Source organism: Carcharodon carcharias, chromosome 6 (genome assembly GCF_017639515.1).
Source record: "Carcharodon carcharias isolate sCarCar2 chromosome 6, sCarCar2.pri, whole genome shotgun sequence".
Taxonomy (NCBI): Eukaryota; Metazoa; Chordata; class Chondrichthyes; order Lamniformes; family Lamnidae; genus Carcharodon; species Carcharodon carcharias.
This window is the reverse complement of record NC_054472.1, coordinates 193,184,368-193,198,218: the sequence shown is the minus strand read 5'-3', so window position 1 is coordinate 193,198,218 and position 13,851 is coordinate 193,184,368. Positions and strand designations below refer to the sequence as shown.

Sequence of the window (13,851 nt, the reverse complement as noted above, 5' to 3'; positions counted from 1 at the left end):
CTGTCACTCTGTAGCGTGAGTATATCATTGTACCCCAAATAGATTGTGCCTAATTTGTACTGTGAATATATCATTATATCCCATATAAATTCTGTATAATCTATAGTGTGAAAATATCATTATACTCCATATACATTCTGTATAATCTATAGTGTGAATATATCATTTTACTCCATATAGGTTCTGTATAATCTATAGTGCAAAGATATCATTATACCCCATTTAGAAATTGCCTAATCTAAGGTGTGAATGTATCATTATACCACATATACATTGTGTCTAATCTATAGTGCGAATGTAACATTATACCCCATATAAATTCAGTCTAATCTATTGTGGGTGAATATATCTTTATACCCCACATAGATTCTGCCTAATCTATAATGTGAATGTATCATTATTCCCCATATAGATTCTGTCTAATCTATAGTGCAAATATATCTTTATACCCATTTAGATTCTGGCTAATCTAAGGTGTGAATGTATCATTATACCAGATATAGATTCTGTCTAACCACTAGTGTGAATAAATCATTATTCCCCTTATGTATTCTGTCTAATCTATAGCAAGCATGAATGTAACATTATACCCCATACAAATTCAGTCTAAACAATAGTGTGAATATATCATTATACACCATATCGATTCTGCCTAAAGTATAGTGTGAATGTATCATTATACACCATATAAATTCTGTCTCATGTGTAGTGTCAATGTCTCATTGTACCCGATATAGATTCTGTCTAATCTATAGTGTGAATATATCTTTATACCCCGTATAGATTCTGTCTAACTTATAGCGTGACAATATCATTACACCCCATATAGATTCTGTATAATCTATCGTGTGAATGTAGCATTATACCCCATACAGATTCTGTTTAATCTATAACGTGAATTTATCATTATATCCCATATAGATTCTCTAATCTATAGTGTGAATATATCATTATACCCCATATAGGTTCTATATAATCTATAGTGCAAATATATCATTATACCCCATTTAGATTGTGTCTAATATATGGTGTGAATGTATCATTATTCACCATATCGATTCTGCCTAAAGTTTAGTGTGAACGTATCATTATACACCATATACATTCTGTCTAATCTATAGTGTGAATATATCATTATACCCCATATAGATTCTCAAATCGATAGTGTGGATATATCATTATACCCCATATAGATTGTGTCTAATCTACAGTGTGAATATATCATTATACACCATATAGATTCGGTCTAATCTATAGTGTGAATATATCATTATACCCCATATAGATTCTGTCTAATCTATAGTGTGAATGTATCATTATACCCCATATAGATTCGGTCTAATCTATAGTGTGAATATATAATTATACCCCATATAGATTGTCTAATCTATAGTGTGAATATATCATTATACCCCATATAGATTCTGTTTAATCTATAGTGTGAATATATCATTATACCCCGTATAGATTATCTAATCTATAGAGTGAATATATCATTATACCCCATATAGATTCTCTAATCTATAGTGTGATAATATCATCATACCCCATATAGATTATCTAATCTATAGTGTGAATATATCTTTATACCCCATATAGATTCTGCCTAATCTATAATGTGAATGTATCATTATTCCCCATATAGATTCTATCTAATTTATAGCGTGAATATATCATTATGCCCCATTTAAATTCTCTCTAATCTCTAGTGAAAATATATCTTTATACCCCATTTAGATTCTGGCTAATCTAAGGTGTGAATATATCATTATACCCCATATAGATTGTGTCTAATCTGCAGTGTGAAGATATCATTATTCCCCATATAGATCCTGTCTAATCTGTAGCGTGAGTATATCATTGTACCCCAAATGGATTGTGCCTAATTTGTACTGTGAATATATCATTATATCCCATATAAATTCTGTATAATCTATAGTGTGAATATATCATTATACTCCATATACATTCTGTATAATCTATAGTGTGAATATATCATTTTACTCCATATAGGTTCTGTATAATCTATAGTGCAAAGATATCATTATACCCCATTTAGAAATTGCCTAATCTAAGGTGTGAATGTATCATTATACCACATATACATTGTGTCTAATCTATAGTGTGAATGTAACATTATACCCCATATAAATTAAGTCTAATCTATTGTGGGTGAATATATCTTTATACCCATTTAGATTCTGGCTAATCTAAGGTGTGAATGTATCACTATACCAGATATAGATTCTGTCTAACCACTAGTGCGAATAAATCATTATTCCCCTTATGTATTCTGTCTAATCTATAGCAAGCATGAATGTAACATTATACCCCATACAAATTCAGTCTAAACAATAGTGTGAATATATCATTATACACCATATCGATTCTGCCTAAAGTATAGTGTGAATGTATCATTATACACCATATAAATTCTGTCTAATGTGTAGTGTCAATGTCTCATTATACCCGATATAGATTCTGTCTAATCTATAGTGTGAATATATCTTTATACCCCGTATAGATTCTGTCTAATTTATAGCGTGACAATATCATTACACCCCATATAGATTCTGCATAATTTATCGTGTGAATGTAGCATTATACCCCATACAGATTCTGTTTAATCTATAACGTGAATTTATCATTATATCCCATATAGATTCTCTAATCTATAGTGTGAATATATCATTATACCCCATATAGGTTCTATATAATCTATAGTGCAAATATATCATTATACCCCATTTAGAATTGTGTGTAATCTATGGTGTGAATGTATCATTATTCACCATATCGATTCTGCCTAAAGTTTAGTGTGAACATATCATTATACACCATATACATTCTGTCTAATCTATAGTGCGAATATATCATTATACATCATATAGATTCCGAATAATCTATAGCATGAATATATCATTATACCCCATATAGATTTCGTCTAATCTATAGGGTGAATATATCATTATACCCCATATAGATTGTGTCTAATCTACAGTGTGAAGATATCATTATTCCCCATATAGATCCTGTCTAATCTGTAGCGTGAGTATATCATTGTACCCCAAATAGATTGTGCCTAATTTGTACTGTGAATATATCATTATAACCCATATAAATTCTGTATAATCTATAGTGTGAATATATCATTATACTCCATATACATTCTGTATAATCTATAGTGTGAATATATCATTTTACTCCATATAGGTTCTGTATAATCTATAGTGCAAAGATATCATTATACCCCATTTAGAAATTGCCTAATCTAAGGTGTGAATGTATCATTATACCACATATACATTGTGTCTAATCTATAGTGCGAATGTAACATTATACCCCATATAAATTCAGTCTAATCTATTGTGGGTGAATATATCTTTATACCCCATATAGATTCTGCCTAATCTATAATGTGAATGTATCATTATTCCCCATATAGATTCTGTCTAATCTATAGTGCAAATATATCTTTATACCCATTTAGATTCTGGCTAATCTAAGGTGTGAATGTATCACTATACCAGATATAGATTCTGTCTAACCACTAGTGCGAATAAATCATTATTCCCCTTATGTATTCTGTCTAATCTATAGCAAGCATGAATGTAACATTATACCCCATACAAATTCAGTCTAAACAATAGCGTGAATATATCATTATACACCATATCGATTCTGCCTAAAGTATAGTGTGAATGTATCATTATACACCATATAAATTCTGTCTCATGTGTAGTGTCAATGTCTCATTGTACCCGATATAGATTCTGTCTAATCTATAGTGTGAATATATCTTTATACCCCGTATAGATTCTGTCTAACTTATAGCGTGACAATATCATTACACCCCATATAGATTCTGTATAATCTATCGTGTGAATGTAGCATTATACCCCATACAGATTCTGTTTAATCTATAACGTGAATTTATCATTATATCCCATATAGATTCTCTAATCTATAGTGTGAATATATCATTATACCCCATATAGGTTCTATATAATCTATAGTGCAAATATATCATTATACCCCATTTAGATTGTGTCTAATATATGGTGTGAATGTATCATTATTCACCATATCGATTCTGCCTAAAGTTTAGTGTGAACGTATCATTATACACCATATACATTCTGTCTAATGTGTAGTGTCAATGTCTCATTATACCCGATATAGATTCTGTCTAATCTATAGTGTGAATATATCTTTATACCCCGTATAGATTCTGTCTAATTTATAGCGTGACAATATCATTACACCCCATATAGATTCTGTATAATCTATCGTGTGAATGTAGCATTATACCCCATACAGATTCTGTTTAATCTATAACGTGAATTTATCATTATATCCCATATAGATTCTCTAATCTATAGTGTGAATATATCATTATACCCCATATAGGTTCTATATAATCTATAGTGCAAATATATCATTATACCCCATTTAGAATTGTGTGTAATCTATGGTGTGAATGTATCATTATTCACCATATCGATTCTGCCTAAAGTTTAGTGTGAACGTATCATTATACACCATGTACATTCTGTCTAATCTATAGTGCGAATATATCATTATACATCATATAGATTCCGAATAATCTATAGCATGAATATATCATTATACACCATATAGATTTCGTCTAATCTATAGGGTGAATATATCATTATACCCCATATAGATTGTGTCTAATCTACAGTGTGAAGATATCATTATTCCCCATATAGATCCTGTCTAATCTGTAGCGTGAGTATATCATTGTACCCCAAATAGATTGTGCCTAATTTGTACTGTGAATATATCATTATATCCCATATAAATTCTGTATAATCTATAGTGTGAATATATCATTATACTCCATATACATTCTGTATAATCTATAGTGTGAATATATCATTTTACTCCATATACATTCTGTATAATCTATAGTGTAAATATATCATTTTACTCCATATAGGTTCTGTATAATCTATAGTGCAAAGATATCATTATACCCCATTTAGAAATTGCCTAATCTAAGGTGTGAATGTATCATTATACCACATATACATTGTGTCTAATCTATAGTGCGAATGTAACATTATACCCCATATAAATCCAGTCTAATCTATGCTGTGAATATATCATTATACCCATATAGGTTCAGTCTAAACTACAGTGTGAATATATCATTATACCCTATATAGATTCTGCTTAATCTATTATGTAAATATATCATTATACACCATATAGATTCTCTAAACTATAGTGTGAATATATAATTATACACCATACAGATTCTCAAATCTATAGTGTGAATATATCATTATACCCCATGTAGATTGTGTCTAATCTACAGAGTGAATATATCATTATACACCATATAGATTCGGTCTAATCTATAGTGTGAATATATAATTATACCCCATATAGATTCTGTCTAATCTATAGTATAAATATATCATTATGCCACATATAGATTCTGTTTGATCTATGGTGTGAATATATCTTTATACCCCATATAGATTTTGCCTAATCTATGATGTGAATGTATCATTATACCCCATATAGATTCTATCTAATTAATAGCGTGAATATATCATTATACCCCATATTGATTCTGTAGAATCTTTAGTGCAAATATATCTTTATACCCATTTAGATTCTAGCTAATCTAAGGTGTGAATGTATCACTATACCACATATAGATTCTGTCTAACCAATAGTGCGAATATATCATTATTCCCCTTATGTATTCTGTCTAATCTATACCATGAATGTAACATTATACCCCATACAAATTCAGTCTAAACAATAGTGTGAATATATCATTATACACCATATCGATTCTGCATAAAGTATAGTGTGAATGTATCATTATACACCATATAAATTCTGTCTAATGTATAGTGTGATTATATCATTATACACCATATAGATTCTCAAATCTGTAGTATGAATATATCATTATTCCCCACATACATTCTTTCTAATCTATCGCGTGAATGTATCATTATATCCCATTTAGATTCCATCTAATCTATAGTGTGAATATATCATTACACCCCACATAGATTCTGGCTAATCTATAGTGTAAATATATCATTCTGCAGCATATAAATTCTGTCTAATCCATAGTGTGAATGTATCATTATACCCCATGTAGATTCTGTCTAATCTATATTGTGAGTCTATCATTATACCACATATAGATGCTGTGAATCTATAGTGTGAATGTATCATTTTACGCCATGTAGATTCTGTTTAATCTACAGTGAGATTGTATCATTATTCTGCATATAGATTCTGTCTAATATATAGTGTTAATGTATCTTTATACCCCATATAGATTCTATCTAATCTATAGTGTCAATGTCTCATTATACCCAATATACATTCTGTCTAATCTATCGCGTGAATGCATCATTATACCCCATTTAGATTCTGTCTAATCCTAAGTGTGACTATATTATTGTACCCCAAATAGATTGTGCCTAATCTGTACTGTGAATATATAATTATATGCCATATAGATTCTCTAATCTATAGTGTGAATATAGCATTATACACCATATATATTCTGCCTAATCTGTAATGTGAATATATCATTATACACCATGTAGATTCTCTAAACTATAGTGTGAATATATCATTATACCCCATATACATTTTGCCTAATCTATAGTGTAAATATATCATTATACCCGATATAGATTCTGTCTAATCTATAGTGGGTGAATATATCTTTATACCCCATATAGATTCTGCCTAATCTATAATGTGAATATATCATTATTCCCCATATAAATTCTCTCTAATCTATAATGCAAATATATCTTTATACCCCATTTAGATTCTGGCTAATCTAAGGTGTGAATATATCATTATACCCCATTTAGATTCTGCCTAATCTAAGGTGTGAATATATCATTGTACAGCATTTCAATTCTGCCTAATCTATAGTGTGAATATATCATTATACCCCATCTAGATTCAGTCTAATCTATAGTTTGAATATATCATTATACCCTATATATATTCTGCCTAATCTATTGTGTGAATATTTCATTATACACCATATCGACTCTGCCTAATGTATAGTGTGAATATATCATTATACTCCATATAGATCCTGACTAATCTATAGAGTGAATGTATCATTATACCCCATATATATTCTGTCTAATCTATAGTGTGAACGTATCATTATACACCACATAGATTCTGTCCAATCTATAGTGTGAATGTATCATTATACCCCATATAGATTCAGTCTAATCTATAGTGTGAGTGTATCATTATACACCACATAGATTCAGTCTAATCTATAGTGTGAATATATCATTATACCCCATACAGATTCAGACTAATCTATAGTGTGAATATATCATTATACCCCATATAGATTCAGTCTAATCTATAGTGTGAATATATCATTATACCCCATATAGATTCAGTCTAATCTATAGTGTGAATATATCATTATACCCCATATAGATTCAGTCTAATCTATAGTGTGAGTATACCATTATACCCCATATAGACTCTGTCTAATCTATAGTGTGAGTGTATCATTATACACCACATAGATTCAGTCTAATCTATAGTGTGAATATACCATTATACCCCATATAGATTCTGTCTAATCTATAGTGTGAATATATCATTATACCCCATATAGATTCTGTCTAATCTATTGTGTGAATCTATCAGGCGGCCATTCGGCCGATCTTGTCCTTGCCAGCCCGAGGACACCCAGGTGCCCTTTCTAACCCCACCTTCCTGTTCCCAGCCCATAGCCCTGCAGCTTACAGCACTTAAGGTGCAGATCCAGGCTTCTCACATGTCAGTGCAGACTCAATGGGCCGAAGGGCCTCTTCTGCACTGTGAGATTCTGTCAGTCCGGATGTGAGTTAATTGCTGCAGAATTTCCAGTCTCTGACCTGTTCTAGTAGGCAAGGCTGGTCAGTCAGTTTCTGGCCAGGTAGCGGGGAGAAGGCGGGAGAATGGGGTTGAGAAACTTATCAGCCATGATTGAATGACAGAGCAGACACGATGGGCCGAATGGCCTAATTTCTGCTCCTGTGTCTTATGGTCTTATGGCAAGTATCAACCCCAGGATTTGGTGATGTCATGTAAGATTTTTATGTTATGGGAAAAGTATATTTCCAAAAACATGTGGAACAATGGCATTTTACACATTAAAGAGGGAGAAACGTATATAAAGAAGGATGGAAGGCTATTTGGGAGTGGCTGTGTAAAATCCTGAAAGGTACAATGTGTGAACCAGATTTGGAAGAAACCCTAGCCACTCTGAAGAATTGCTGTGTCCAGTAACCAAAGTCGGAAAAAGCCTTTGGAATTCCACTGTCGAGGGGGTGCTGTGGTAACCTTGCTGGATTAAATTTAAATCTATTTTGAACTTTTGCCTTAAAGGGGGTGCATAGTTGGGAATCAGGTTAATTAGGAATTTTGGGATTTGATATAACATCAAGTAACTGTAATCTGATGTATGTGTTTGAATTCTTTTCTTTCATTAATAAATGTTTTAATTTAATTTTTAAAACCTCTAAATTTGATATTGGACTCATTACTTCTGAATTCAGTGCACAAAGCTTCTTGTAATAAATACAAATCCCAAAATTTGTTGCGGATGGCATGGCCAAGTTTCCCTTGTGGATTTGGTCACATCTGGCACACATCACCTGCCACATCTTAACAAAATAGTGGCTCTCTGTGGGATTTTAAAAATTCCTTGATTGGCTTGGAGTTGGTGAACCTTAAGGCTACGGTACAAGAACATTGAACTCAGGATTGAGGGTGAGGGAATTTGAAGTGGTGAGTCCACAATATGGCTTTACCCCATAACTAAGACTTGTCTGGGAGTAGAAGTTAGAACTCTGATGGGTTTACAAAAAGTAACTAAGGTTAAGTTAACAGAACTAGTGGATAAGTTGCGGTTAGGTTACTTGTATGGGCAAAGAAAGCGGACATAATTGAAGTCATATCGCAGCATTTGAAATTGGGAGAGATACCTGACACTAGTGAGTCATAGCTGGAGGTAGTGAGACTTCAGTTACAAATAAAGAAGCTTAAACCTGAGCAAGTAATGGAAATTAGAAAAACTTTAATTAGAGGAAAAGGAGAGAGCTTTCCAAAGGGAAATGGAAACGAAAAATCTTGATCTTTAGAGGGAGAAATTAGCAATGGAGAAAAGAGAAAAGGAAAGGGAAAGAGAACATCAGCTTAGAAAACTGGAAGTTAATAAAGAGATTTCAAATGCTGAGGAAGTTTCTGACGTAGAAATGACCACATTTAATTTAAAACCCAGTGGGCAGATATTTAAAATTGTGCAGGCTCCTCTGAAGTTTGAAGAAAGGGAGGTAGAGGCGTTCTTTATTTTGTTTGAGAAAATATCTAAGCAGATGAAATGGCCACAAGAAAACTGGACATTGCTTTTACAGCCTAGGTTGGTAGGTAGAGCTCATGAGATTTATGCATCATAGTCAGAAGAGAAGATGGTGGATTATGAGGCAGTAAAAAAGGCTATTTTGAGTGTGTGTGAGTTGGTTCCTGAGGCAAAAAGGTAGAAATTTAGGAATATAAGAAAACAGCCTGAACAAACTTATTTTGAGTTGAGAGAGTAAAACAAAGTAATTTTGACCGGTGGATATGGGCATTAAAGGTAGAGACAACATATGCAGTTCTTAGAGAAGTAACTCTTTTGGAAGAATTTAAAGATTCAATCCCTTCGGTAGTGAGAACTCATGGAGGAACAGAGGGTTAAAATGGTAAGACAAGCAGCAGAGATAGCTGATTATGGGCAGAAATTCCCCCTCCCTGTCGGCGGAGGGTGGGGGGACGGGGGGGGGAGGTGTTGTGCGGGGGCGGGCTTGAACCCAGTCGGTGCCCCCGATCAGGGACGTGCCACCATTTAACGTGGGCGGGCCTTAATTGGCCGGCCCATCATGTCGGGTGCCTGGAAGCGCTGAATGCCCCCTGTTCTGGGGGGGGAGGGGGAGATTCCCTCAGTCATTCCCTGCGCTCTTTCACGCGTACAGGGATCCCCCGAGGCAAAGAGGTGCCTCAGGGAGATCAGTTTAAGGTTTTAAAATTTAAATAAGGGGAGAAAAAAACTTTTAAAACGTCCCCTCAGGTGACATTGTCACATGAGCTGGGACATGTCAATGAATTTTTTCAAATTTTTAAATTTAATTAATAAACCCTTCACGAAACCTCATCCCGCCCGTGGATGAGGTTTCATGAGAAATGCGAAGGCCGCCTGGGCTCTTCACCTGCCCGACAGCCTTAAGGTTGGACGGGCAGCTCAGTTAAGTACTTTATTTAGTTTTTAACAGGCCTTAATAGGCCTTTGACAGCTCGGTGGGCACACAGCCAAAATGAGGATTAGAATGGCGCGCAGTGATGTCAGAACGCCTGCCCGATGTCACCACCCGTCATTTTACACGCCAGTTCACCGACAGGACATTGCTGCCCTATGAGTTAGTTCATAGATATAAACCTTTTTTTGTCACCCTTTCAAATGAGAGAGAGAGAGGATGTGGGAAGGTGAAATGAAGGTAGGTAGCCAGGGAAGAGAAGGAGGAGGTGAAATTTTCAGGAAGTTTCTCTTCAGACAAAACAGGAAGGTGCTGAGCGTAGAAGTGACACTTGAAAACGGAGGTGTTTTCATTGTATTATTTCATTATATCACACAGCTTATTCGGAAGCAGAGGCAGAGTGTATTCCAGAATGTTATTAACTTAAAGCTAATGTGTTAATGAGGAAGTGGAGGCCAGCTCATGTTTCAGCAGGTGAGAAATGGGAGGTAGTTCATCAACTTGGATACAGAAATGAGATGTTGAGAGTAGCTCATGAAATTCCAATGGGGGAACATTTTGTATTTTTGCCTGGTTTTATTAATTCCTAAAACATTTCTATTAGCCTGGATTGCATAAAGACATGTAGTTCATGTCACACATATCAGGTGACAGAAAAACCTCAAGCAGTAATTAAACTGGCACCTTTAATTCTGATTGAAGCATTTGAGGAAGATTTTACCAGGGTCCTGATTGAGTGTATAGGGCCCCTCCTTTCAGTGACAATTATTGATGTGTCTACAAGAATTCTAGAAGCAATACCTTTGCAAAATAATACAGCAAAGAGAATTGTGGAGGAGTTGACTAAAGTTTTTACAAGACATGGACAGTTGGATCAGGGACCAAATTTCATGTCACAGCTGTTTAAGGAAGTGATGAACACTTTGGAGATAAAACAGTTTAGGTCAACAGCTTATCATCCGGAGTCACAAGGTCTCTTAGAGAGATGACATCAAACTTTGAAAATTATGAAGAGAGTTTATAGTTAAGACTATCCAAAGGACTGGGGTGTGGGAGTTCCATTCTTGTTATTTTCTATTAGGGATGCTCCTAATGCATCAACTGGTTTTAGTCCTTTTGAATTAGTCTATGGTCATGAAGTAAGGGGACCACTTAAGTTGATTCAGGAGAAGGTAGTGGATCAGGATTCAGAATCTACTCTTCTGGATTATGTGACACGCTTCAAAGAAAGAATATCACAGCAGGTACTGAAAGTGAAGGCAGATAAGAGAGCCACAGCTCGTAATTTTGTTACTGGGGAAAAAGTGTTGGTTTTGTACCAGTACTGGGTGAACCATTAAAGGTTTAGCGGACCTTACAGGATTGAGAAGAAACTGAGTGAAGTAAGTTATTTAATGAATACTCCAGATAGAAGAAACAAACAAAGGGTGTGTCATGTAAATATGCTTAAAAGATACTTTGACAGGGAAGATAACAGAAGAAGGTATTAGTGGTTGCAGATAAACAGAAAGAGGTAGAAATGAAAGATTCTGAAATTGATTTTCCTCTAATTAAATTAGTCAATGAGGGGGTAATTAAAAATATAAATATAACATTGAGTTACCTTCCAGACAAGTGTCAAATTTGGAGAAGCTATTGCAGTCACACAAAGCTATTTGTGAGAATAAGCTGGGAAGGACAATTTTAGCTACATATGATGTAGGTGTAGGGGATTCAATTTCAATAAGGCAACATCCTTATAGATTGAATCCAGCAAAGTTATTGCAAGTACAGAAAGAAATTGAATTCATGCTTCAAAATGACATCATTGAATCTAGTTGCAGTAACTGGAGTTTACCTATTGTACTGGTATCGAAGCCAGATGGCACACAGAGTGTGCGTGGACTATCAAAAATAAATGTGGTGACAAAAGCGGATTCATATCCTATTCCACAGTTGGAAGGTTGCATTGAGAAAGTGGGACAATCAAACTTTATCACAAAGATTGACTTGCTGAGAGGATATTGGCAAGTATTGTTATCGGAGAGTTCAAAAGAGATATCAGCTTTTGTGATGCCAGATGAACTATATCAGTTTAAACTTGTGCCATTTGATATGAAGAATGCATCCACAACATCTTAAAGACTGACAAAGTAATTGCAGAGCTGAGCAATTGTGCTGTGTATACTGATGGCTTGATAGTGTTCAGTCGAATGTGGGAGGAGCATTTATAACTTCTGAAAGAATTGTTTGGTTGACTGCAAGAAATTAATTTGGTGGTGAATTTGGCTATGAGTGAATTTGCAAAAGCGCAAGTTACATATCTAGGCCATACCCACTGGACATCGTAAGGTGGCTTTGAAATGAAAAGCCATCGTGAATTTCCCAGTGACTACAACGAAATGAGAAGTTTTGCGTTTCCTGGGCATGAGTGGATTTTACTGGAAATTTACACCAAATTTTCACAGTGTAGTTACTCCATTGACTGGACTGCTCAAAAAGAACAAGTAGTTTCAATGGAACAGGAGTGTCAGAAGGCATTTGCAGTCTGAAAACTTCATTGACAATGGCACCGGTTTCAGCAGCACTTAATTATGCCAAGCACTTTAAGTTGGCAATTGATGCAAGTGATGTAGGTATTGGTGCTGTATTGTTACAAGAAGATGAAACTGTAATTGAGAAACCGGTAGGATATTTTTCACAAAAATTGGATGTACATCAGAGAAGATATTTAACCATCGGAAAGGAGACTCTTGTTCTGATGTTAGCTTTGCAAGGTTTATGTTGTAAGCAATTCGTCAGAAACAGTTGCTTATACAGACCACAATCCTTTAAAATTTCTGGACAAATTTCAAGACCAAAGTGCAAGACTGTCCAGATGGAGTATATTACTGCAACCCATTTAACTTACAGATTATACGGGGCTGATGGAGAAAATCGAATTGCAGATGTGTTGTCAAGTGATTAAAGCTCAAAAGGAAACTGGACATTTAAAACCTGGACACTGGACTGAAATGATCTCTGTTGATACAAAGGATTTGGATATATATTTATGTTAATACATGCACCTAGTAATGTAATGGTTTGTATATATAGTTAAGTATAGTGAGTAATGTAAGATGGGTTGAGAAAATGAAGCCTTCTTTTGAAATTACGATGGTTCATTTTTCTATAAAGATGGAAGTGTCATGAAACTATCATAATTTTTCATAATCTTATCACATGCTTATGGGTGGGAGTGTGGAATAATTCTGTCTGTGTGACTGATTTAATTGAATTAGTCAAATGGACTGCAAGGTTAAAATTATCAAGAGTAGGTGTAAAACAGACGTTTGAAATGGAGATGGATAAGCTCAGACAAAGGTTCCTCAGGTATGGCGTGAAGGAAGTTTGCCTTTTTAGATAAGTGGAAGGGTTGTTTGATTTTCAAAGGGATAGTGTAATGTTCACAACTAACAAGATAAGTGAAGCAAAGCTATACGTTTGTTCTTCGCAGAAGTGCTGACCATAATGATGACATAAAAGATTTTAATATTATGGAAAAAGT

The 13,851-nt window shown here is 34.4% G+C and overlaps 1 protein-coding gene across 1 annotated transcript in view; it reads right to left on the bottom strand.

Moving 5' to 3' along the window:
- LOC121278871 (collagen alpha-1(I) chain-like) overlaps nucleotides 1-12,650 on the bottom strand; it is a 139,745-nt gene extending 127,095 nt beyond the window's left edge. The window contains exon 1 of the mRNA XM_041189329.1: nucleotides 12,640-12,650. Within this exon, the coding sequence (XP_041045263.1) occupies nucleotides 12,640-12,650 (11 nt within the window). The remainder of the gene's footprint in view (nucleotides 1-12,639) is intronic.
- Between the last annotated feature and the right edge of the window lie 1,201 nt (nucleotides 12,651-13,851).